This window comes from Pseudonaja textilis, chromosome 13, assembly GCF_049901715.1.
Source record: "Pseudonaja textilis isolate UNSWEBS1 chromosome 13, rPseTex1.2, whole genome shotgun sequence".
NCBI lineage: Eukaryota > Metazoa > Chordata > Lepidosauria > Squamata > Elapidae > Pseudonaja > Pseudonaja textilis.
In genome coordinates this window covers 3,003,122-3,025,895 of record NC_142002.1, presented here as the reverse complement: position 1 = coordinate 3,025,895, position 22,774 = coordinate 3,003,122, and the positions used below count along the sequence as shown (strand labels likewise).

Genomic DNA, 22,774 nt, shown 5'->3' with positions numbered 1-22,774 from the left:
TGTCACGGCTGGCCACTCGTTTCATTGGCTGCCCGACGGGACTAATTACCCTCACTTGAAACGTGTGCCAAAAGATCCATGTTCACTCTCACATCCAAGAAGAGCTCCTTGTTCTCTCACATCCAAGAAGAGCTCCATGTTCTCTCACATCCAAGAAGAGCTCCTTGTTCTCTCACATCCAAGAAGAGCTCCATGTTCTCTCACATCCAAGAAGAGCTCCATATTCTCTCACATCCAAGAAGAGCTCCATATTCTCTCACATCCAAGAAGAGCTCCTTGTTCTCTCACATCCAAGAAGAGCTCCATGTTCTCTCACATCCAAGAAGAGCTCCATGTTCTCTCACATCCAAGAAGAGCTCCATGTTCTCTCACATCCAAGAAGAGCTCCATATTCTCTCACATCCAAGAAGAGCTCCTTGTTCTCTCACATCCAAGAAGAGCTCCATATTCTCTCACATCCAAGAAGAGCTCCATATTCTCTCACATCCAAGAAGAGCTCCATGTTCTCTCACATCCAAGAAGAGCTCCATGTTCTCTCACATCCAAGAAGAGCTCCATGTTCTCTCACATCCAAGAGCTCCATGTTTACTCTCACATCCAAGAAGAGCTCCATGTTCTCTCACATCCAAGAAGAGCTCCATGTTCTCTCACATCCAAGAAGAGCTCCTTGTTCTCTCACATCCAAGAAGAGCTCCATGTTCTCTCACATCCAAGAAGAGCTCCATGTTCTCTCACATCCAAGCAGAGCTCCTTGTTCTCTCACATCCAAGAAGAGCTCCATGTTCTCTCACATCCAAGAAGAGCTCCTTGTTCTCTCACATCCAAGAAGAGCTCCATGTTCTCTCACATCCAAGAAGAGCTCCATGTTCTCTCACATCCAAGAAGAGCTCCATATTCTCTCACATCCAAGAAGAGCTCCATGTTCTCTCACATCCAAGAAGAGCTCCATGTTCACTCTCACATCCAAGAAGAGCTCCATATTCTCTCACATCCAAGAAGAGCTCCATGTTCTCTCACATCCAAGAAGAGCTCCATATTCTCTCACATCCAAGAAGAGCTCCATATTCTCTCACATCCAAGAAGAGCTCCTTGTTCTCTCACATCCAAGAAGAGCTCCATGTTCTCTCACATCCAAGAAGAGCTCCATATTCTCTCACATCCAAGAAGAGCTCCATGTTCTCTCACATCCAAGAAGAGCTCCATATTCTCTCACATCCAAGAAGAGCTCCTTGTTCTCTCACATCCAAGAAGAGCTCCATATTCTCTCACATCCAAGAAGAGCTCCATATTCTCTCACATCCAAGAAGAGCTCCATGTTCTCTCACATCCAAGAAGAGCTCCATGTTCTCTCACATCCAAGAAGAGCTCCATGTTCTCTCACATCCAAGAGCTCCATGTTTACTCTCACATCCAAGAAGAACTCCATGTTCTCTCACATCCAAGAAGAGCTCCATGTTCTCTCACATCCAAGAAGAGCTCCTTGTTCTCTCACATCCAAGAAGAGCTCCATGTTCTCTCACATCAAGAAGAGCTCCATGTTCTCTCACATCCAAGCAGAGCTCCTTGTTCTCTCACATCCAAGAAGAGCTCCATGTTCTCTCACATCCAAGAAGAGCTCCTTGTTCTCTCACATCCAAGAAGAGCTCCATGTTCTCTCACATCCAAGAAGAGCTCCATGTTCTCTCACATCCAAGAAGAGCTCCATATTCTCTCACATCCAAGAAGAGCTCCATGTTCTCTCACATCCAAGAAGAGCTCCATGTTCACTCTCACATCCAAGAAGAGCTCCATATTCTCTCACATCCAAGAAGAGCTCCTTGTTCTCTCACATCCAAGAAGAGCTCCATGTTCTCTCACATCCAAGAAGAGCTCCATATTCTCTCACATCCAAGAAGAGCTCCTTGTTCTCTCACATCCAAGAAGAGCTCCATATTCTCTCATATCCAAGAAGAGCTCCATGTTCTCTCACATCCAAGAAGAGCTCCATATTCTCTCATATCCAAGAAGAGCTCCATGTTCTCTCACATCCAAGAAGAGCTCCATGTTCTCTCACATCCAAGAAGAGCTCCATGTTCTCTCACATCCAACCAAGAGAGGAAGGACAACAAAAGTACAACAGGAGAGAAAGGAAAGAAACAGAAAAGATCACATGTCATCCACTCTTTCTCCATTCAGCCCCCAAGTTTGTTTCTACAATCATGTTTTTAGAAGCCAAGATATTTATCTCAGCTCAAGGAACGCCGCTTGGTTTACAGTCACACTTTCATCTTCACAAACACACCAGATGCTTCCACTATCTCCCCATGAATTATTTACAACAGAAGCTATCCACAAAGGCGGCAAAGGGAAGGCTGGGAAGAAGGGAAGAACTCAACGAAATCTGCCAGCCCTAATTTCACTTTTATTTGGTTCTTGAGGACTCTCTCAAGAGCCAAATAAAAAGGACTCTCTCCCCCTTTTCTCCTGCCTAACTTGGAACTTGTGACAACACACACAAGAGTGGTGATCTTCTGCTGCCAGCGTGAATATTAAATGTCAACCGCATGACTAAATATTAGTGTTTGTTGCAAAAACTCATTCATAATTCAAGGCAAGAGTGAAAGAGAACGGTGACTGCCCTACGAAAAGTCATGAGCAATTAGCAGGGCTGTTTTACACTAAACAACCATCCTGGCTTCTTCAGAGTGAAGAGTAAGGGCGAAACAAATAGGTTGGCAAAACGGCTAGAAGATTGCCGTTTTATTATTTATCAAAATGAGAATGAAAAAGTAGCTGTAAAAAAGGGGGAATGCTTCTGGCTGTTCAAATATTGGGCATCACTGTAATAACAAGTAGCTCTTTTCCTTCTTCATCCTTGCCTACCTGCTCACAAAAACTGAACATACCTATTGCAGAATATCTCAACTCCTTCCTATCTTGACATAAGCAGTTAAGGAAAAAGTGGCGGCTTCCTTAAACCAAGTTTATGGAAGCAATGGGCTAAGCGGAATAGGACGGATTCTGTAGCGACACAGAAGCCTCCTGCCTAAGAATTCAAAACCACAGAGTTACAGAGTTGGGAGGGACCTTGAAGGTATTCCAGTCCAGGGGCCGCCATCCTTTTGGACCTCAGGAACCACCAAACGCGTAATTTTAAATCCTGCGGACGAGAGGTCCTAGGAAAATCCCCAAAAAAAGTCTGCAAGGAAATTCCTCACCCCATTTTCCTACCGATCGATCATTCTTTATTTGGGATCACAGGATACCGTCTTCATCTCCGTTCTCAGGGGGAGAGAAAGAGAGAGGAGAGACTTTTGGCTTCATGCAAGGAAAGCAGCAGAAGCAGCAGAAGTTTTCTTTCTCTCCCCCAAACTCTGCCAGAAATGAGTCTTTGTGAGACTTGTTGTGCCGGGGCAGCCTCTTGGAGGAGGAGGCCTTGCAGGGCCCCAAAGATCATTTCTGGTGGAGTTTGGGGGAGAGAAAGACTTTTGCTGTTTTCCTTGTGTGCAGCCAAAAGCAGAAGAAAGAAGTGGAAAGAAGCAACCCGGTGGCCAGGCGAGGTATGTGGGGTGAGTGGGGCAAGTTTCCCCGCTCTGCTCTTTCCCCCCTCCCCTCACTTCCTCGTGTTGTTTGCAATGCAAGTGACGCAAGCCTTGTGTTCCCGCAGGCCATGTGGATGGTGCAGCCTTGTGTGTCCCGCGCAGCCTGGATTAATTGCTTTGGGGGTGCTTTGGGGTGACATCTCTCTGCAGACCACCAAAATTTTCTCGCAGACCACCAGTGGTCCCCAGCCCACTGGTTGGCAACCACTGCTCTAGTCCAATTCGAAGGGGTGTCCTTGTCGTACACCCCGTTTTACTTGGGAAGCTACCTTCTTTTCACAAAGCACATTTCACAATTCCCCAACAGCACAAGCATACTTCTGTGTCTGGGCGGAGAGACCGCAGGTAGCTCTTCAGATCTCCTCGGGTCATGAGTTCCATGATGACCAGAGTGGGTTGACCTTGAGAGACAACACCAAGGAGCCGAACCTGTCAGAGGAAACAAGCAAATTAGATGCAGCTTTGTTGGAGGAGGACAGGCAGAGCCTGGGGGTGGAGTCAAGAGAGGAATCAGCCTGGAGTCATTACATTCCCACAAGTGTTCTAAGTCCAATCCTTTTCTAATTCTGTTCACTCTTATCTAGCACCAATTTAGTCCTGACCTTTGATGGACTAGATTTTTATGTATAGGCGTGAGCAATAAATCAGCTTAAATGATACTTAACGTATGATCCTAATTCTGCACTCCTGACATACTTATGGGCACAGGAATTTGTGGGGGGAGTCAAGCTTTGGGATGAATGGTCATGCTGAGTGGGAGAAATCATGTTGGAAAGATGGTTTTAAAGGGAGCATCCATACTATCTATCTATCTATCTATCTATCTATCTATCTATCTATCTATCTATCTATCTATCTATCTATCTATCTATGTATCATCTATCTATCTATCTATCTATCTATGATCTATCTATCTATCTATCTATCTATCTATCTATCTATCATCTATGTATCATCTATCTATCTATCTATCTATCTATCTATCTATCTATCTATCTAATTGAATTTCTTTTGTTACATCTTAAGGCATCATGGTATCAACAGCGTTCTTGGCATCTATACAGGTTTTTGATATAAATATCGTAATACATCATATTACATTTGACTAATATTGACTAATAGCTTTAACTATGATTACTATTCTTATATCTTTGTATAATTTACAAAATTTTGCTTTACTTTCTTAAGGGTTATTTTGGATAGACTTTTTGTCTCACTTCTTAGTTCTGTTTGTTAGCCATTTATACCAATTATTCCAAATGAAGAAGAATTCAGAGTCATCTTTTTCTTTTAATTTCACTGTTAACATGTTCATCACAGCACTTTCCGTTACTTTATGTATTATTAGTTCTTCATTAGGACTAGTTGGAGTTTTCCATACCTGTGCAAAGGCTATTCTGGCGGCTGTTGTAATGTGTAGTAATAGGTATTTTACTTCTTTCGGTAATCTATCTTTGATAATTCCTAAGAGGAAAGTTTCCGGTCTGAGCTCAATCTGATACCCAGTGATCTCTTGTAACCAATTTTTGATCCGGGGGAGCATCCATACTCTTATTTGAACCAGAAATAGCGTGCAACGTTGTGTTGAATTTATATTTTACCGACAAAGAAATAAAGGGAGACTAGTACAGATCTATTTCAGGCTATTTAGCTCCCATCAGCTAGCCATCCCCTTCTGGGATTCGAACCTGGGCTACTTGCTTACTAGGTAGATGTATGAATCTCTAAGCCACAGGCTTTCTTCACCTTGCCAGCTATACCAGGGGAGAGATTAATCAGAGCAACCTGGTCTACCCAGTTATGGGACAGAGCATTACTTCTTCCACTTTTGCCTCTCGGCCCCAATCCAGGAACCTTCACAAGCAGTCGCTTTCACGACAAACTATTTTTGTGCTGAATGTATGTTTTACAAGAAATAAATAATGGGAGACTAGTGTAGATCCCCTGGTATGGCCAACAAAATGAGGAGAGACCGTGGCTTAGAGGTTAATAGGTTGAGGACTGGTCGTTTTAAGTACCACAAGCCCAGCGCTGTTATGACTTCAAGCAGTCCCTGAAAAGATGGCTGATAAGCAAGGACTACCGCTAATGTACATATTAAGTTTGGGATGGCGGAAAGAAGTCAGAAATCGCCACAGCTTTGCAGAGCTCAGTCACTTACTACGTGGTGACAGTTGAACTCCTTCATCACCGAAGCTTCGTTGAGAAACTCGATCCGCTCTCTCATGCTTGCTGATTCGTTGACTGTCTTGATGGCCACTCTGGTTTCAGGCTCGTCTTTCACCACGCCTTTGGCTACTCCCTCGTAGACCATGCCGAAGGAGCCTTGCCCGAGTTCCCGGCACATTGTAATCTTTTCTCTGGGCACTTCCCATTCATCGGGCACGTATACTGCAAAAATAAATTTAAAATAAAATAATCAGAAAAGTAGTTTGTGAAAATTACCGTGGCGTGTGAGCAGGAGTGTGACTCAAAAGCACATTTCAAAACGGCATTTCCAAAAACATTGCTTTTTCAGCTCTCAAACTTACCCTCTGCTGCAGTCCCGGTGAGTAAATAAACTGAGGAATGGCAATACGCTGTGCCGCGCCAAACAGCGGAGCTGAAAACCCCAGAAATAAAGGACAGAATAGGGCAGGAGTGGATGGGCAGGGCCAAATCGTCACCCTAACTACTGGTTCTCCCAAACCGGTAGAATCCCACCCCAGTGTGTGAGGAGGGGACAGGAAGGGAGCGCATCCAATTTTCAGAGATCACCAAGCGGGGGGAAACAAGCCACGCTTTAGAACAGGAGAGTCAAACTCGATGTCATTGAGGGCCGCGTAGTTGTGTTTGGACTCGCTGGGGGGGGCGTGGCATGGCCAGGGGGCGTGGCCAGATTGATGTCACTCATGTCGGGGGCGGCCCTCTCAAGCTCCGTTTTCACTGGCAGATGCGCCATGGGCCGGCTCCTTTGCTGTTTCTAGGGTGACCCCACAGGCCAGATCGAAGCACCTTGCGGGCCGGATCCAGCCTTGAGTCTGACACCCCCTGCTTTAGAAGATAGTCTCAACTTCCAGAAGAATATCTGGATAGATTTGGGACACTGGGCCATATCCCCCAAAAATGAGGTTCAGTGATAGGATCATAAGGTCTTACGCTTAGGTAGGAACCAAAAGCACAGGTATAGAAGTTACCTGACTCAACAGTAGTAACTGTGATGGGGATTTGTGTGTCCTAGTGGACAACTACTTAAGTATGAGCCAGCAGTGTGTGGCAGCTGCCCAAAAAGCTAAGGCAATCCTGGTGCTTCATCAACAGAAGGATAGCATCAAGAACATGTAAAGCTATACTATCATTTTATACTTTACTGGTAAGGTCGCACTCCAGTTTTGATTGCCACAATACAAGATTAGAACTGTGATGGCGAATCTATGGGCACGCATTCCGGTACTGGCACACAGAGTCATCACTCTGGGCACGCCAGCTGTCGCCGGTTGCTCTTCTGGGTTCTAACTACCTGGTCTTCGCGCGCCCAGGAGTGCCAGAAACCAGAAGAGCAGCTCCACAGCATGCATGTGTGTGGCAGCCAGCTGGTCTTCATGCATGCATGCACACGCCCGGGAAGCTGAGCTTCCAGTTTCCGGCACATGCACACGCCCCTGTTTTGGCGGTTGGTGCTGAAAAGGTTAACCTTGGAGATCTCTTCCAACTCTGTTATTGTATTCTGGTATGAAAGCTACAGTACAAGCTGACAGCAACAAGGAAGTTTCCTTTTCCTAGAATAACATAACTATAAAAGGCCAGTGTTTACATTCTTCAAATTTACAATCTCTTCCAATGTTTACGTTCAAACATAAATGCTTTGAAACCATTGTGTGGCTCCATCCTGTTGTAATCCTGCCCCTAAGTTGTAAGGTTAAGAATGGACGAACTCCAAGAATATAAAGTGACGGTGTTGACAGGTTACACTGAACTGTGTTTCTTTAATCACAGCTTAGCAAAAGGACCCGCAACATCTGTATTCCCACAACGTGCTAAGCCTACACCTAATCTAAACCCATCACATATAACTTTCCAATTGCAATCAGTGAATCTAGGAAAAAACAGGGTAACAATTTACACCTCCGGATGATCCAGAGGAAAACATTTGAGATGAAGGCCAAAATTTTCAGGATCTGATCTAGCAGACAATTTTACATTTGGCCTCCCAGCACCACATCAAAACATCTTAAGAAAGGGAGAAGAATACTCCAGTTAGTCTCTAGACTTGTACTTCTTGAACATGAAATAATGCAACATATTTAAAAATCCGTTGGGAACAAACGAACGCCCAGGTAGATAAAAATATCTCCGATTACATTCATCAGCAGGTTTCAGCCATTTGTTTTCTCCTGAACCCTGAGACATTTTTTTTTAAATAAGCCACAACAGCCAACCTTTTGACTACAAGAATAAAAACAAAATCAAGATTTTAACAGCAGTGTTTATTTTTTTTCCTCCTGCTTCTTTTAGATGTTAAAGATGAAGTGACCCTCTCAAGATTCAATCTAAACTAGTAAGCTGAAAATCCCCAGCCTGCCTGACAGAATCTACAAAAAGCCAAGTTTATAATGCATGGCAGAGAAAGGAGAGAGTGAATTTATTCTGTTCAATAATTCTTCTTCTTCTTCTTCTTCTTCTTCTTCTTCTTCTTCTTCTTCTTCTTCTTCTTCTTCTTCTTCTTCTTCTTCTTCTTCTTCTTCTTCTTCTTCTTCTTCTTCTTCTTCTTCTTCTTCTTCTTCTTCTTCTCCTTCTCCTTCTCCTTCTCCTTCTCCATCATCATCAAAAACAGGATACCTTTTTATGCATCCTTTTTTATCCACCACTCTCAGTGTTTCTCAATTCTTGGCAACTTTAAGATGTGTGGATTTCCACTCCCTGAATTAGCTAACCAGCATGCTGGTTAAAGAATTCTGGGAGCCGAAGTCCATATGTTTTAAAATTACTAAGGTAGCTTTAAGCCCTGACAATTGAAGGACAGCTATTTCATTTGTTAGCCGAAAGCAATGAGCTTTGAAGCAGCCACTTGGATCCTTCTAAGGGGGCCAGGGGAATAAGATGAAGAAGAAATGTAAAAAGGAAGAGGAGGAGGAGGAAAAGAAGGAGGAGGAGAAGAATGGAGGAGGAGGAGAAGAGAGGAAGAGGAGGAAGAGAAGAAGAGAGGAGGAGGAGAGAGGAGGAGGAGAAGGAAGGAAGGAAGGAAGAGGAGGAGGACTGTGAGGTTCTTATTGCTCTCTGGGCTTGGTAGTTTTCTTACAATGTTTCATGACCCAACTAGGTAACATCATCAGTGCTAGAAAGGAGTGCAGAGTGCAGAAAAGAAGAGGAGGAGGAAGAGGAGATTATTTCATCTTGGGCAACTGCCTGCCTGTTCAACAAGAGGAACAAATGCTTCCCTTCCCTTCTGCCAAAGTCCAGTCACCCACTTCCAAGACTTTTGCTTCTGATGACCCTCAAAAGCCAACTTACCATCTGAAGCGCTGAAATATTCAGGATTCACAGAAGCATAAAGCACTCCGTTTCCAAGCCTGTCACTGTTCCTGTTAAAATAAAAGCAGTTACTTCTTCACGTTGATACTCACCTCTCTCCCCAAAAAAGGACCAAATCCTCACACTATTTTGGGCCTCTCGCCTGGCGCCCTGTTCTGGGACTTGCTGTTAAAAACGCCCACTCCTCACACAACCCACTAACTACTTTTAGCACGTTATACGGAGGTGCGAGGAATCTGATGTGTTACTTCCTACCTCTTATGCAATGGTAGATCCCTTAAATTTGCATTTCAGGGGATATTTATTTCCTAAAATTGGTATCTGGAGTTGCATAAACGTAGCTTTTCACACAGGCCTCTGTGAGACAAAACTGAGGCCCCTTTTCTTCCTCTCCCTTGAAAGTTTGAATCTGGGTTGTATGTACTTTTGGAGGGCCTGTCATAACTTCAAACAGTCGCTAAGCAATCAGCCATAAGTTGAAGTCTACCTATTCCCCATTGGCCTATAGGGTGAGACCTAGACTTAGACTTATATACTGCTTCACGGTGCTTTACAGCCTTCTCAAAGTACTTCATAGGGTCAGCCTGTTGCCCCAACAATCTGGGTCCTCATTTTACCCATCTTGGAAGGATGGAAGGCTGAGTCAACTTGGAGCTGGTCAGCATCGAACTCCTGGCAATGGGCAGAGTTAGCTTGCTACCACTGTGCCACCCCAGCTCCTTCCTTCCTTCCTTCCTTCCTTCCTTCCTTCCTTCCTTCCTTCCGTCCTCCTTCCTCCCTCTTCCTTCTTTCCTTTCTTCCCTCCCAAAATCACTTAGACTTATATACCGCTTCTCAGTGCTTTCCAGCCCTCTCTAAGGAGTTTATAGAGTCAGCCTCTTGCCCTCAACAATTTGGGTCCTCATTTTACCAACCTCAGAAGGACGGAAGGCTGAGCCAACCTGGTGAGATTCAAACTGCCAAATTGCAGGCAGCCAGCAGTCAGCAGAAGTAGCCTGCAGTACTGCACTTTAACCACTGCGCCACCATCGCGCATATCCCACTCCAGAAGCTTTGAAAGAAATCTTCATCTCATAATTTAGAAAAAAACCAACAATGGCAATGTTTGATGAAAACTCTCGGGAGAAAGCGACAACTTTTTGGAAAATTGTATTCCATCTCAGTGATAGAAGCATGAATGACACAACATCAGAATGGGACAACATCAGAATGGGACAATTTGCCACAGCCAATTCATCCCGAGATAAAACGACAGGATAACTCGCTGCGGGACAATTCAACAATTCAATTTAAGTATTTAAAATAATTTTTAAAAATGTTTTCATTTTTGTCATTCACATTTCATTCCATCTTTCCTTTTGCATTCGTGCTTGAATGATTCTATTCCACCACTCCAGAAATTGTGGGCGCTCCATCACTGGAAGTTTTTAAGAAGAGACTGGAAAGTCACTTGTCTGAGATTGCATAGGTTCTCCTGCTTGAGCAAGGGGCTGGACTAGAAGACCTCCAAGGTCTCTTCCAGCTCGGTCCTTCTTAGAATTCTAATTTCTTCGATAGGAGTGTTCCTCTTGTCCCACAGCAAGTTGGCTGTGGCCAGTTGGCTGAAGCAAGATGGCAGTAGCGTCTTGACTGCGCCAAATTGTCCTATCCGTCATTCAAGATACCCTGAGACCTGCAGGTTACTTAAAATGAGGGGGAGGAAGGAGAGGAAGAAGCTGCCTGTATTTTTAGGAATAGTTAACGCTGCCTGTAATGTTTGTCAGAATTATTTATTCCATTCCCTGGGATTTGCTTAGGGAGACAGTGAGAGAGAGATTATGTAACCATAAAGTGTTTCATAAGAATCGCAGGCACCGAATTGAGGTCAGGTTAAAAGACGCTCCGCGTTTTTTTCTGACGGTAATAAATCTTGCACTGAATTCCACCCACTCCTCTGCCAGTCTCACCTCTTCTTGTTGCAGACGTAAACCATGATGAGTAGACCACCAATGATCAGCAGGACTGCAATGGGAAGGACGATGATCAGATGCAAGAAATTTCCGTAGTCTGCTGCTGCAACGAAGAAAACCCGGAGTTTAAAAGCACGCACAAGCACAACATTGTTTGTATGCTTCGAGGTGCTTTCACGAAACTTCTCTTTGTTAGACTAGACATATCAGTGGTGGGATTCAATTTTATTTTTTTTTACTACCGGTTCTGTGAGTGTGGCTTGGCTTGGTGGGCATGGCTTGGTGGGGATGGCAGAAGGTTACTTCAAAATCCCCATTCCCTCCCCACCCCACTAACCTGCTTTCCAGCTCCGTTCTCCTCTGCAGGGCAACCAAAGAAGACCCAGCCAATCAGCTGGGACTCAATGGGAGGCGGAGAAGAGATGGGGTTGGCGGGGCCAATCAGAGGTGGGATTTGCCGGTTCTCCAAACTACTCAAATTTTCGGCTACCGGTTCTCTAGAACCGGTCAGAACCGGCTGAATGCCACCTCTGAGACATATATACCCAGTTCATCATAACATCATTTTTCCTCCTAAATCTGTTTTTCTCCTCCAGGGTGACCCAAAATACTTACGTTTAGGTTGGACGTAGAATGAAATTGGCTCCGTCCAGGATCCGTTCCCAGCTAGCGAAGTGGCCTGCACTCTAACCGTGTAGTTCCCCGGGTTCAAATGAGTGAGCTTTGCTCCAGAAAGTTTCTTATATTCCTGCCTGGAAACGCATTCCCGTTTCTCCTGCAAAGTTGAGAAAGTAGAGAAGAGAATGCATTATTATTATTATTATTATTATTATTATTATTATTATTATTATTATTATTATTTCCCTCAATCTTATGCAAGGCAAGACAATAATGAAGGACTTTATAGAGTTTCTCTGGAATCTTCTCCAACTACTTATTTCCTTTCTTCTTCCTGCGTTTCAATTTCAAATTTTATTTATCGCAGCTCCGAGGCCCCATGCAAATGAATAAATAAAAGAAGCATTGCATAAGAGGAAAAACACTTAAGCATAAAGCCACAGATAGTCCCTCAACTTATGAGCATTCTGGAGCCCAAATGTTTATGTTGCTAAGTGAGATGTTTATTAAGTGAGTTTTGCCTCATTTTAAGACTTTTCTCACATTTGTTCTTAAATTAGTATAACACAGTGAACCTTGTTTTCCCACTGACTTTACTTGTCAGAAGTTTGCAAAAGGGGCTCTCAAACTCTCGAACTGTCATAAATACGAGTCAACTGCCAAGTGTCCAAATGTAAATCACGTGACCCTGGGGAATGCTGCGACAGTCATAAGTGTGAAAAACAGTCATAAGTCACTTTTTTTTCCAGTGCTATTATAGCTTCCCAACGGTCACTAAATGAACTGCTGTAAGTCGAGGACTACCTGTACAGCAGAGTCTTCTCCCCTGTTGTTATCCCTCCCAACTGCACACAATCTGAGCAGTTCCCGTGCAACATTTTGCAAAGCAATATGTGTCGGCTCACGCGCACTATAAAAAAAACGTGCTGAAAGGTACACCCCCTTCAGGAGGCTGCCTGGTTTGATTTAAACAGATGTCCAAAGAACAAAAGAGAACATTGTACAAATGCTCTTCTTAAGATTTAGTTTTGACAGTGGAAAAAAAAAGAAAAACCTGTTTTTCTGCCTGCTTTGTTTTCCCAAAATGGCAGAGTTCCAGCAAGTGACTCCACGAAATGGCCTTACCAAAATCCAAAAACGATTAGCTTCCTAACGCAGGTCTCTCTCTGCAAGGGCGGAATTACAATGCCCATCATCCCTGGCCTGGTCGCGGAGTGCCTTAAGTTTGGTCGCTTGACTCTGCGGGGAGACCCCCACAGTTGGAACTTTGAATCGGGGTATCTCGTATAGATTTTAATTATCAAAACAAGTCATAATAAAATGGGAATACAGGGAAGCTGCAGTTACAAATGTACACACAAATACCTGCATAAAACAATAACGTTTGTTGGGTAGACGTTTCATTACCCAACTTGGTAATATCATCCGTGCTAGTAAGGAAGGGGGATTGCTTTCCATTTATATTCTAGTGGCTTGGGGGAAAGGGATGGTTGTAAAGGTTGAAGATGAACATAGATTAACACCAGGCTTAACATCAGACCAACCATCAAGAAGTCATCATCAAGGAACTGCCAAACAAGCCTGTCAGCTTTGAGATTCAGCTGCCAAGTATGAAAAGGGTGGTGGTGGAGGAGTTGGAAAGTCCAACGGTTATTCCGTATGTCGCATTAAGAAATTCCAGCTGCAGTTAATTGGTTCTCGTGATTAATGAAGTGTCGAAGTGGGAGGAGAGAAGGTGGATTTTGTATAATGCTGGAAAATGGCTTTCACTTTTGGAAATTGCCATAGAAGTACCAGAGCTGTTCCTAATAAATCAGTTAGAGATTATATTGCCTCGGAGTGACTGATTACCATGGATAATTTCTGGATGCCTAACCAAGCCAACAGCAAACAGCCAAACCAAAGACCATTCCCAGCAACACTGAGAGGGCAGATGACTAGAATATAAACTTAGAGCAAACCCCGCTCCATACTAGCACTGATTATATTACCTAGTTGGGTCGTGAAAGGTCTGCAAGAAAACAACCAAGCTTAGAAATCACCAAGGATCCCTTAGTTCAAACCCTGAGCAACAAATATTCTCCTTTAACAGTTGTTGGGTTCCAAAATAGCGTTAAAAAAAAAAAGACTGAATAAATCATAGTGGTCTGACTGGTATATAGTGTGATCAGTGGTGGGATTCACATTTTTTTAATACCGATTCTGTGGGCGTGGCTTGGTGGGCGTGGCAGGGGAAGGATACTGCAAAATCCCCTTTCCCTCCCCACCCCACTGACCTGCTTTCCGGCTCCGTTCTCCTGTGCAGGGCAACCAAAGGAGACCCAGCCGATCAGCTGGGACTCGATGGGAGGCGGAGCATAGATGGGGTGGGGCCAGTCAGAGGTGGGATTGGCTGGTTGTCTGAACTACTCAAAATTTCTGCTACTGGTTCTCCAGAACTGGTCAGAACCGGCTGAATACCACCTCTGAGTGTGATGTCTTAACAAATGACCTCAAACAGTAAACAAAGCCCCTCAAAAACCCCCAATCATTTAGGCCTTGGCCCAGAATTTCACAAACTTTGGCGAACTTCCAGGTATATCGACTTCAACTCCCCAAATTCTCACTGACAGCCATGGTGGCTGTGCAATTCTGAGATTTGAAGCCCTGGAGTTTTACAAACATTGAGAAACTTTGCCTTAATCATAATGGGGACTCAAAGCACTAAGAGCAACGCAATTAAATGAAATAACATCTTACTTTTAAAAGCCTAGCATAGCACAATAATTAGCAGGAAGAGTTTGTTAACTGCACTTTATTCTGAAAACAATCACAACCACCAATAAGCAGCCTTTTAGCTAAATCTTTCCAGCGTCTTTTCTTGAAACGTGAGCTACCCTGCTCTGTTGAGTTCTCCACCTTTGTTGCAAGATTCATCTCTGGGTTAAGATCCTATCCTGATATCTGATATTCCATTGCTTGGGGCTAATATTCTCTGTAAAGGTTTCGTGCCTCGGTGTTATATAAGCATCCAGGAAGTTTGAACCTGTGGACTTTTTAATTCCTGGTTTGGAAATATAACCAAATGCAGGCAACCCTTGACTTACAAACACAATCAGAAGCAGAATTTCCGTTGTTAGGCAACGCAGCTGTTAAGGGAGCACGATTTTATGACTTCTTTTGCCATGGTCATTAAGTGATTCGCTCAGTTAAGTGAGCCACATGGTTGTTAAGCGAATCTGGCTTCCCTCATTGACTTTTGCTTGTTGGAAGCTGGCTGTCATGCCCCTGTCGGAATCTGATTCAGAGGGGGAGGCCGAGCAGCTGACAGGAAGTGGGAATGTGGCTCCGTTGGCTGTGGAAGAAACTGGGGAAGGGCACAGTCCGGCTGGGCAGAGCAGGGGAGAGGTAGAGCAAGGCAGAGGGAATTCGGAAGAAGACCCAGGCCCACCCCCTCTTCATCCTAGGGCACGCAGGGAGGAACGGAGAAGGGAGCAACGTGAGCTGCATGGTTTACGGGGGAGGAAAGGGCCCTGATTCCCTTCATTAGCTGCAGCTGGGAATACAGTGTTTGAAAAGGGAGTTTGCGTACCGCAACTTGTTGGAAGCAAACTATGCATTATCTTGTTTTGTCGAAGTTTATCTGGGTTCCTGGCGTCTTCCCAACTGTGTGTGTTCTTTTTTTTTTATATATATAAATTTTTATTATTTTTTTAACATAAAAAACACAACAACAAAACATAAAAGTATCAGCTCCCCATATTTTTGTACACACCGTAAGTCGGTTGGTCCATCGGTTTTGTGCATTCACCTCATAGTCACAATTACAGTTACTTTATATAATACTCTTATCAATACAAATTTATAAATCCTAGTATCTCTATTAAAGAAAAAAAAAAATTTGACTAAACTTTTATTCGGTCATGCCTTTATGAGATAACTATATTTTAAATATTTTATTCTAAAACAAATCTTATAATCATACCAATTCTATCCCAAATATGAAAAAGAAAGAAACAAAGAAAACTATTATATAAATATAGTATCAAAAACCAATAAAAGGAAAGGGAAAATAAAATCATTATTATTCCTTATTATCTAACTTTTATATTTTAATATTTCATCATTCAACCATTGATAGAAAAGATCCCAAACTAAATAAAATTGTTTATCTTCTTGCTCTCTAATTTCAAAAGTCAATCTACTCATCTCAGCACATTCCAAAATTTTCTTTACAACTTCTTCTTGCAATGGAATTTTCTCATTTTTCCAATTTTTGCAAATACAATCCTAGCAGCAGTCAATACATTTACAATCAAATATTTCAACTCTTTACTATAAGTATCTGGTAGTATTCCCAATAGAAAAACTCCGGTTTCAAGTCTATATGCTTCTTTGTCATTTTTTCCAGCCACATGTGGATTTTAGTCCAATATTTTCTAGCATCCTCACAAGTCCACCACATGTGATAGTATGAACCAGGTTTCTGATGACATTTCCAGCATTTTTGGATTTGTTCTTAAACATTCTTGCTATCCTTGTCGGGGAAAATGCCACCTGTAAAACATCTTATACAAGTTTTCTTTATAGGCTGTAGACATTGTCATTTTATAATTTTGCGACCATAATTTCTGCCATTTCTCTAAATCAATCCCATATCCAAAATTCCTCCCCACGCAATCATAGTTTCTTTAACTTGTTCTTCCTCAAGCTTAATTTGCAATAAATAACCATACAATTTTTAATCACCTTTTCATCAGTACCCATCAAAATCTTATCCAAGTCAGTTTGCTTATCATAAAATCCTCTGCTTTGGAATCCTCATAGTACTTTGAATATATTTGCAAATATGAAAACCAATTCATCCGTATACCTTGTTCTTCCAATTTTTGCATCGATTTAAGTTCACCCTTTTCATCTAATAATTCCCCATAGTTAACTGTTTGTTCCTTTTTATAGATTATAGGATAAGAAAACGCTTCTATAAATCGATAACCAAACTGGAATTTTCAAATAACACTGTTTTTTATCTTCTCCCAATTCAACCACAGAGACTCCCGTATATAATGCCTTCTAAAATACCCCTGTGTTTTAGTTCCTTGTACCATAAAAAAGCATGCCAGCCCAACAACAAATCATGACCTTCTAATGTCAACAATCTGGTTTTCCTTAATGTTATCCATTCTTTAACCCACGTCAAGTTTGCAGCTTGGTAGTACAACTCCCAATTAGGCAGTCCAAACCCTCCTCTAAATCTAGCATCCTGTAAAAGCTTTAACTTTATTCTTGCTTTCTTACCTTGCCATATATACTTCAAAACAATTTTATTTAAATCCTCAAAATATTCTTTTCCAAGCCTAATTGGTATTGTTTGAAACAAAAATAAGACTCTGGGTAAAATGTTCATCTTAATTGTTGAAATCCTTCCTATTAATGACAATTGTAAGTTCTCCCATTTTTTCAAGTCTTGAGCTATCTGTTGTTTTAAGTTTAATATAATTATTCTCCTTCAATGTACTACATCTTGATGTCAAATATATCCCCAGATACTTAACCTTGTTTGTAACTTGAATTTTTAACAGTTCTGCCAACTCTTCCCTTTGTTTCAGCAACATATTCTTTGACAAAATCTTTGTTTTATCTCTATTTATTTTCAAACCAGCCACCTCCCCATAGACCTCTATCTTTTCCAACAGTTTCGAGGCTGTTTCTATAGGGTCTTCCAAGATAAAGACTAGGTCATCTGCAAAGGCTTGTAGTTTAAATTCTTCCTTTTTAATTTTCATGTGTGTGTTCTGTTGGCCTTCGAAATGCAATTCCTTCTCCTGCCCTGTCCAGTTAATTACTGCAGCGTGGTTTGTGTGGATTTTTAGTTATAGTTTTTTTATACTTTGTTTTCGGACTGAATTTCCTTCACTTAAAGACTGTTCTTGGGAGAGTTTTTGTCTCCAGTCGAAGGTAACTGGACACTGGGGGCAAAGTTGGAGGTATTAAAGGAACTTTTCTTACTTATGTGACTGTGTTGCCTTTGTGCCACGCCCCTTTGGGTCATCACACCAGCTTGGAAGGTCATGAATGGCAATCACATGGCCTCAACCGTCATAGGTACATGCCAGTTACCAAGCTTATTAATTCTGATCACGTGACCAAGGGGTTGTTGCAATTTGCAGTGTTGAATACCCTTTTCCCAGTGATGATAAAACTTTGAACAGTTGCTGAATGAGTGATTGTAAGTTGGGGACTACCTGTGATACCAACCAAGTCATCAGTTTTCTTACCTCTCCATTTTGTCCGTATTTGATTTCGTACATCAAAACCAACCCGTTGGGGTTAACCGGCTCGGGCCACTTCAGGGTGATGGCGTTTTCTTCCTTCCCTTCCCACGTTACACTCCCTGGAATGTTATCAGCCCCTTCTGTGGAAAGTGAGCAGAAGAGACGATTCGTTCATATTTGTATCCCACCTTCCCCGTCCCTATTTTCCCCACAACGACCACCCTATAAGGTGGGTTGGATGGAGAGAAAGGGACTGGCCCGAAGTCACCCAGCTGACTTTCAGGGCTAAAGCAGGATTTGAACTCCTGCTTTCCAGCTTGGTGCCTTAACCACTAGACCAAACTGTCGCTTTGATTGAACTCTAAACCAGAGCTGAGATCTAAGATGGCATACCTTTGAACCAATTTGAGCCAGAAGTTATATATTTAGCAAAAAAAGGAAGCTTTTTTTTAAAAAAACAGGAACTTTTAGGCTGCTTATAGCAATAAAAAGAAATGGAAAACACGTAAACTGAAGTAAAATAAGAAAATAAAATAATGAAAGCCACAACAAGAATACATAAACATGATAACCGTTATCATTATCATATCCCAGGGGTCTTCAAACTTGACAGCTTTAAGACTTGTGGACTTCAACTCCCAGAATTCCTCCTCCAGTCATGTTAGCTCAGGAATTCTGGGAGTTGAAGCCCACAAGTTTTAAACTTACCAAGTTTGAAGATCCGTGCCATATACCATTACACCAAGGAGTTTTAAGGAACTCTTAGCTCTTCAGCTCTGTACTGAAGGCCTTACTCTCCTAATCCTGCCTATACAATCTACGATCAGAGAGTTGCATGCTACCAACCCTTTCAAAATTTACTGACAAAAGTGAAATGTTTAAAGCGACGGAAGAGGAAAACGATCAAATTCCTGCAGAAGGATAGTATTAAATTTTATGATATACCATATTGAATTTATCCTGGTCCCACCCAAAACAGGATGTCAATCAACAGAAAGCCTGACTCAAATGATATTGCAGCCTTCTTCCTTCATTGACTCTACTTCTAGGATCAAACTAGTGGCGGGATTCAAACTTTTTTACTGCCGGTTCTGTGGGCGTGGCATGGCTTGGTGGGCGTGGCAGGGGAAGGTTACTTCAAAATGCCCCTTCCCTCCCCACCCCACTAACCTGCTTTCCAGCTCTGTTCTCCTGTGCAGGGCAACCCAAAGAAGACCCAGCCAATCAGCTGGGACTCGATGGGAGGCAGAGAATATACGGGGGCGGGACCAGTCAGAGGCGGTATTGGCTGGTTCTCCGAACTACTCAAAATTTCCACTACCAGACTGGTCAGAACTGGCGGAATACCACCTCTGGATCAAACTACGAGGGAGTTTTACCTGCTGGATTGGACCACGATGCTTTCTTAAGCTACATGTACACGAAATAAAACATAAGAGGTTGCTGGTACCTGCAGGCATCGTCCGGGCGAAGACAAAGTTTGAAGCGCTGCAGCCCAGGTGTGCCGCTTCGTGATTGCAACTGTGGATGTCGATCCGATAAAGGGTGAAAGGCAGGAGATGAGAAATGAGGGTCCTTTCTTTGCCGTCCACCTTCGCTTCATAGAAGGGAAACTCCATCTCACCCTCCTCCATATCGGTCCCGTTGCTCAAGTGCTCCGGAGCGATGCCGGTCTTGTTGTTCTTACCAGCAAACGTTGCGTTTGCGACACGGAACAAATCCCTCCTCTTCCGATCAGGTCTGGACCAACAAAAAAAAAAAAAAAACCAAGAACCACCACCAGGTTTTAATCTCTCGGACACTCAAATCTGAACGCCAAGGCCACCATATTTCCAGAGAAAATAGCGCCCGAAGTTATTAAAAGGATTTAAAAAACAAATGTATCCCCCCTTCGCTGCATGAAGCCTGAGTCAAAATAACTCTAAATCAGAGATAGGTCACACTTTAAAATTATCACAGGGCCCCTGAATGCAGGGAGAGAATTGGGGGGTGGGGGGATTGCTTTATTTTAAGCTGCATTCAGCCAAAGTTACGAGTTTAGGTACAGTTGGTGTGCAGTTTTTGCCTCAAAATAATTTGGGGGTGATGTTCCAGGACCCACCAAAAAATAGAGTTCAAGAGCTAAACCGGCTCCGCGGATTCAGGTTGACTCCAGAGTCAAGTGAAAAGGTGATGGGAGTTTTGCAAAGCCCAGGAAAGACATTTTAACTAGAAAGAAAAGCCAAAATGAGACAGGGCGACAATGTAGACCTAACTATGGAAAATAACAAGATTAAGTGGCAGGAAAAAAAAATTCAGCAGCAGCCTCTCTACGGAAGAAGCAGATCTGTTGTCTTCTAAAGCAAGCGGCAGTCCGGTGAATTATTAAACGCTTAAGTAAAGCTCACACCACAGGTTTTCTGTTCCTTTCACAACAGCCCTTCGAGAGGCATGATAAGTTTTAATACTTGGGTGGTTTATTCCATTTTGCCCTAACCTAAGCCAGCCCTTGGGAGCTCCACCCATATTTATTCCATTCATTTGAATTGTTTTTAAATCCTGCCTTTATTATTTTATAGGTAACTCGAGGTAGCAGACATTCATAAAGCTCCTTCCTCCTCCTATTTTCCTCAAAACAGCAACCCTGTGAGGTGGGTTGAGCTGAGAGAGATGACATAAAGTCACCCAGCTGGTTTTCATGCCTAAGGAGGAACTAGAACTCACAGCCTCCTGGTGATTGGCCCAAAGTTACCAGCTTGCTTTCTGCCTGAGGTGGGACTCTCACAGCCCCCGGTGATTGTCCAGTCAACCAGTCAGCTTTTGTCACTAAGGTGGAACTAGAATTCACATTCTCCTGGTGATTGACCCAAACTCACCTAGCCAGCTTTCATGCCTAAGACAGGACAAGAACTCAGAGCCTCCTGCCAATTGGCCCAGTCACCCAGTTGACTTCCATGACTAAGGTGGGACTAGAATTCACCATCTCCCAGTTTCTAGGCCTGTACCTTAATCACTAAACCAGGGATCGCCAACCTTTTGGACCCCAGGGACCACCAAACACATAATTTTAAATCCTGCAGACCGGAGACCCTGGGAAAATCCCCCAAAAAATCTGCAGGAAAATTCTTCATCCCGTTTTCCTACCGATCAATCGTTCTTTATTTGGGATCACAGGATACAGTCTCCAGCTCCATATTCAGGGAGAGAGGGAGAGAGAGAGAGAGAGAGAGAGAGAGAGAGAGAGAGAGAGAGAGAGAGAAGAAGTCTTTCTTTCTCTCCCCATAAACTCCGCCAGAAACGAGTCTTTATGAGACTTGTTGCGCAGGTGCAGCCTCTTGGCGCAGGAGGCCTTGCAGAGTCCCAAGGACTCATTTCTGGCGGAGTCTGGGGGAGAGAAAGAAAGAAAGACTTTGGCTGCTTTCCTCGCGTGCAGCCAAAAGCAGAAGAAGAAAGAAGCGGAAAGAAGCAGCCCGGTGGCCAGACCAGGCGCGTGGGGCAAGTTCTCCCTCTCCGCCCTTCTCCCCTCCCCTCACGACCTCATGTTGTTCACAGTGCAAGGGATGCAACCCTCGTGTTCCTGCACAGCCTGGATTAATTGCTTTTTGGGGGGTGGGGTCATTTCTCTGCGGACCACCAACATTTTATTGCGGACCACTAGCCCAGGTAGTCAAACCCATACCCTGCCACTTAGATGTTTCCCTACAAGCTGCAATCTATCAAAAGCTAATAGTACGCCAGCTCTTTCCTCTGGATTGGAGAAGCTTCTGGGAGCTACTAACCCTTTCTCCACCCAGTGCCCACACACCCAGGCACGAAGGGGGTCATTCAAAGAGACTCACATGGCTAACACACATTGCTCCCAAATTAAGCCTTCTTCTGAAATATAGCATCTATTCTGGAGCAGGCTGCATCACTCCCTTCCAAATTGTTTTTAACGGTGATTGGTGGGACCTGCCCTGGAGTCCTTTCACGTTCTTGGTTCCTCCAGAATAAGGCAGAGTAAGGGAAGAAACCCAGGGGGACGGTCGAGGGAAATGGAAAAGGGGAGCAGAAAGAGGAGGAGACGGCCTCGGAAGACAGAAACGGAATTTCACATGAACCAGCCATGACCCCAAGCATATCAGTCAGCGGTGCTAATCCGGCTCAGAGTAGAAAAGAGATTTAAGTGATGCTCTCTCACTCAGGAGCCTAGACTCCAATATCAACAGTTTTATTGGGAAAGTTGCTTTACCAAATCTCCCTAAAGCCAGCCAATTCCCTCCTGAGTCATTCTGGCACCTGTCGAAGCATAGAGAAGAATACAAGGGTGGGAAGGAACCCAAAAGCGGTTCGATTCTTAGGGATGGAGAGATCTTTCGAGAGTGCTCAGCTCAGCAATAGTCCAAATGGCCCCAGAATGTGCTGGGTGCAGGAGAAGACCTCCTCTGACAGATGAAATGGAAGTACAGAATTGCCGCTTGAACATGGATTCCTACCTATCATACCAGTATGTGTATCGCCTCTTCCTCCCCAAGCAGGGACAGGACCCAAACAAAATCCATATGACCTGGTTTGGTACCTATTCGTTAAAATGAATTCCCTACAGGATACCCTATTTGTAAAGTTAAGGAAGCTCCACGTATACTAGCAATTTTCTCTCTCCCTCTGTCACACGCACCCAACAGAGAGACAGACACACTCAGATACACCACTCAATGGATATTTAGAAAAAGAAACGGGAAAGAGGACGGCGATGGATTAAGGAATAGACACAGGGGGTAGGGATCAGAAAGGAACAAAACTGGGGGAAGTGAGACAAAAAGCAGGGAGGCAGGGAGGGAAGGAAGGAAAAGGAGGACGGTAGAAGGGAGGAGAGAAAGAGAAAGGGAGGGAGGGAGGGAGG

General features: G+C 43.5%; 1 protein-coding gene across 2 annotated transcripts in view; it reads right to left on the bottom strand.

Moving 5' to 3' along the window:
- The window catches only part of IGF1R (insulin like growth factor 1 receptor), a 210,014-nt gene that overhangs the window by 23,827 nt on the left and 163,413 nt on the right, over positions 1-22,774 (bottom strand). The window contains exons 11-17 of one of the 2 annotated variants that reach the window (XM_087941839.1): positions 19,364-19,653; positions 17,917-18,053; positions 11,657-11,816; positions 11,039-11,144; positions 9,072-9,142; positions 5,743-5,972; positions 3,900-4,010 (exon numbers count right to left, since the gene is read on the bottom strand). In XM_087941839.1, the coding sequence (XP_087797965.1) occupies positions 3,900-4,010; positions 5,743-5,972; positions 9,072-9,142; positions 11,039-11,144; positions 11,657-11,816; positions 17,917-18,053; positions 19,364-19,653 (1,105 nt within the window). The remainder of the gene's footprint in view (positions 1-3,899; positions 4,011-5,742; positions 5,973-9,071; positions 9,143-11,038; positions 11,145-11,656; positions 11,817-17,916; positions 18,054-19,363; positions 19,654-22,774) is intronic. The other variant, XM_087941840.1, reaches the window with a different exon arrangement.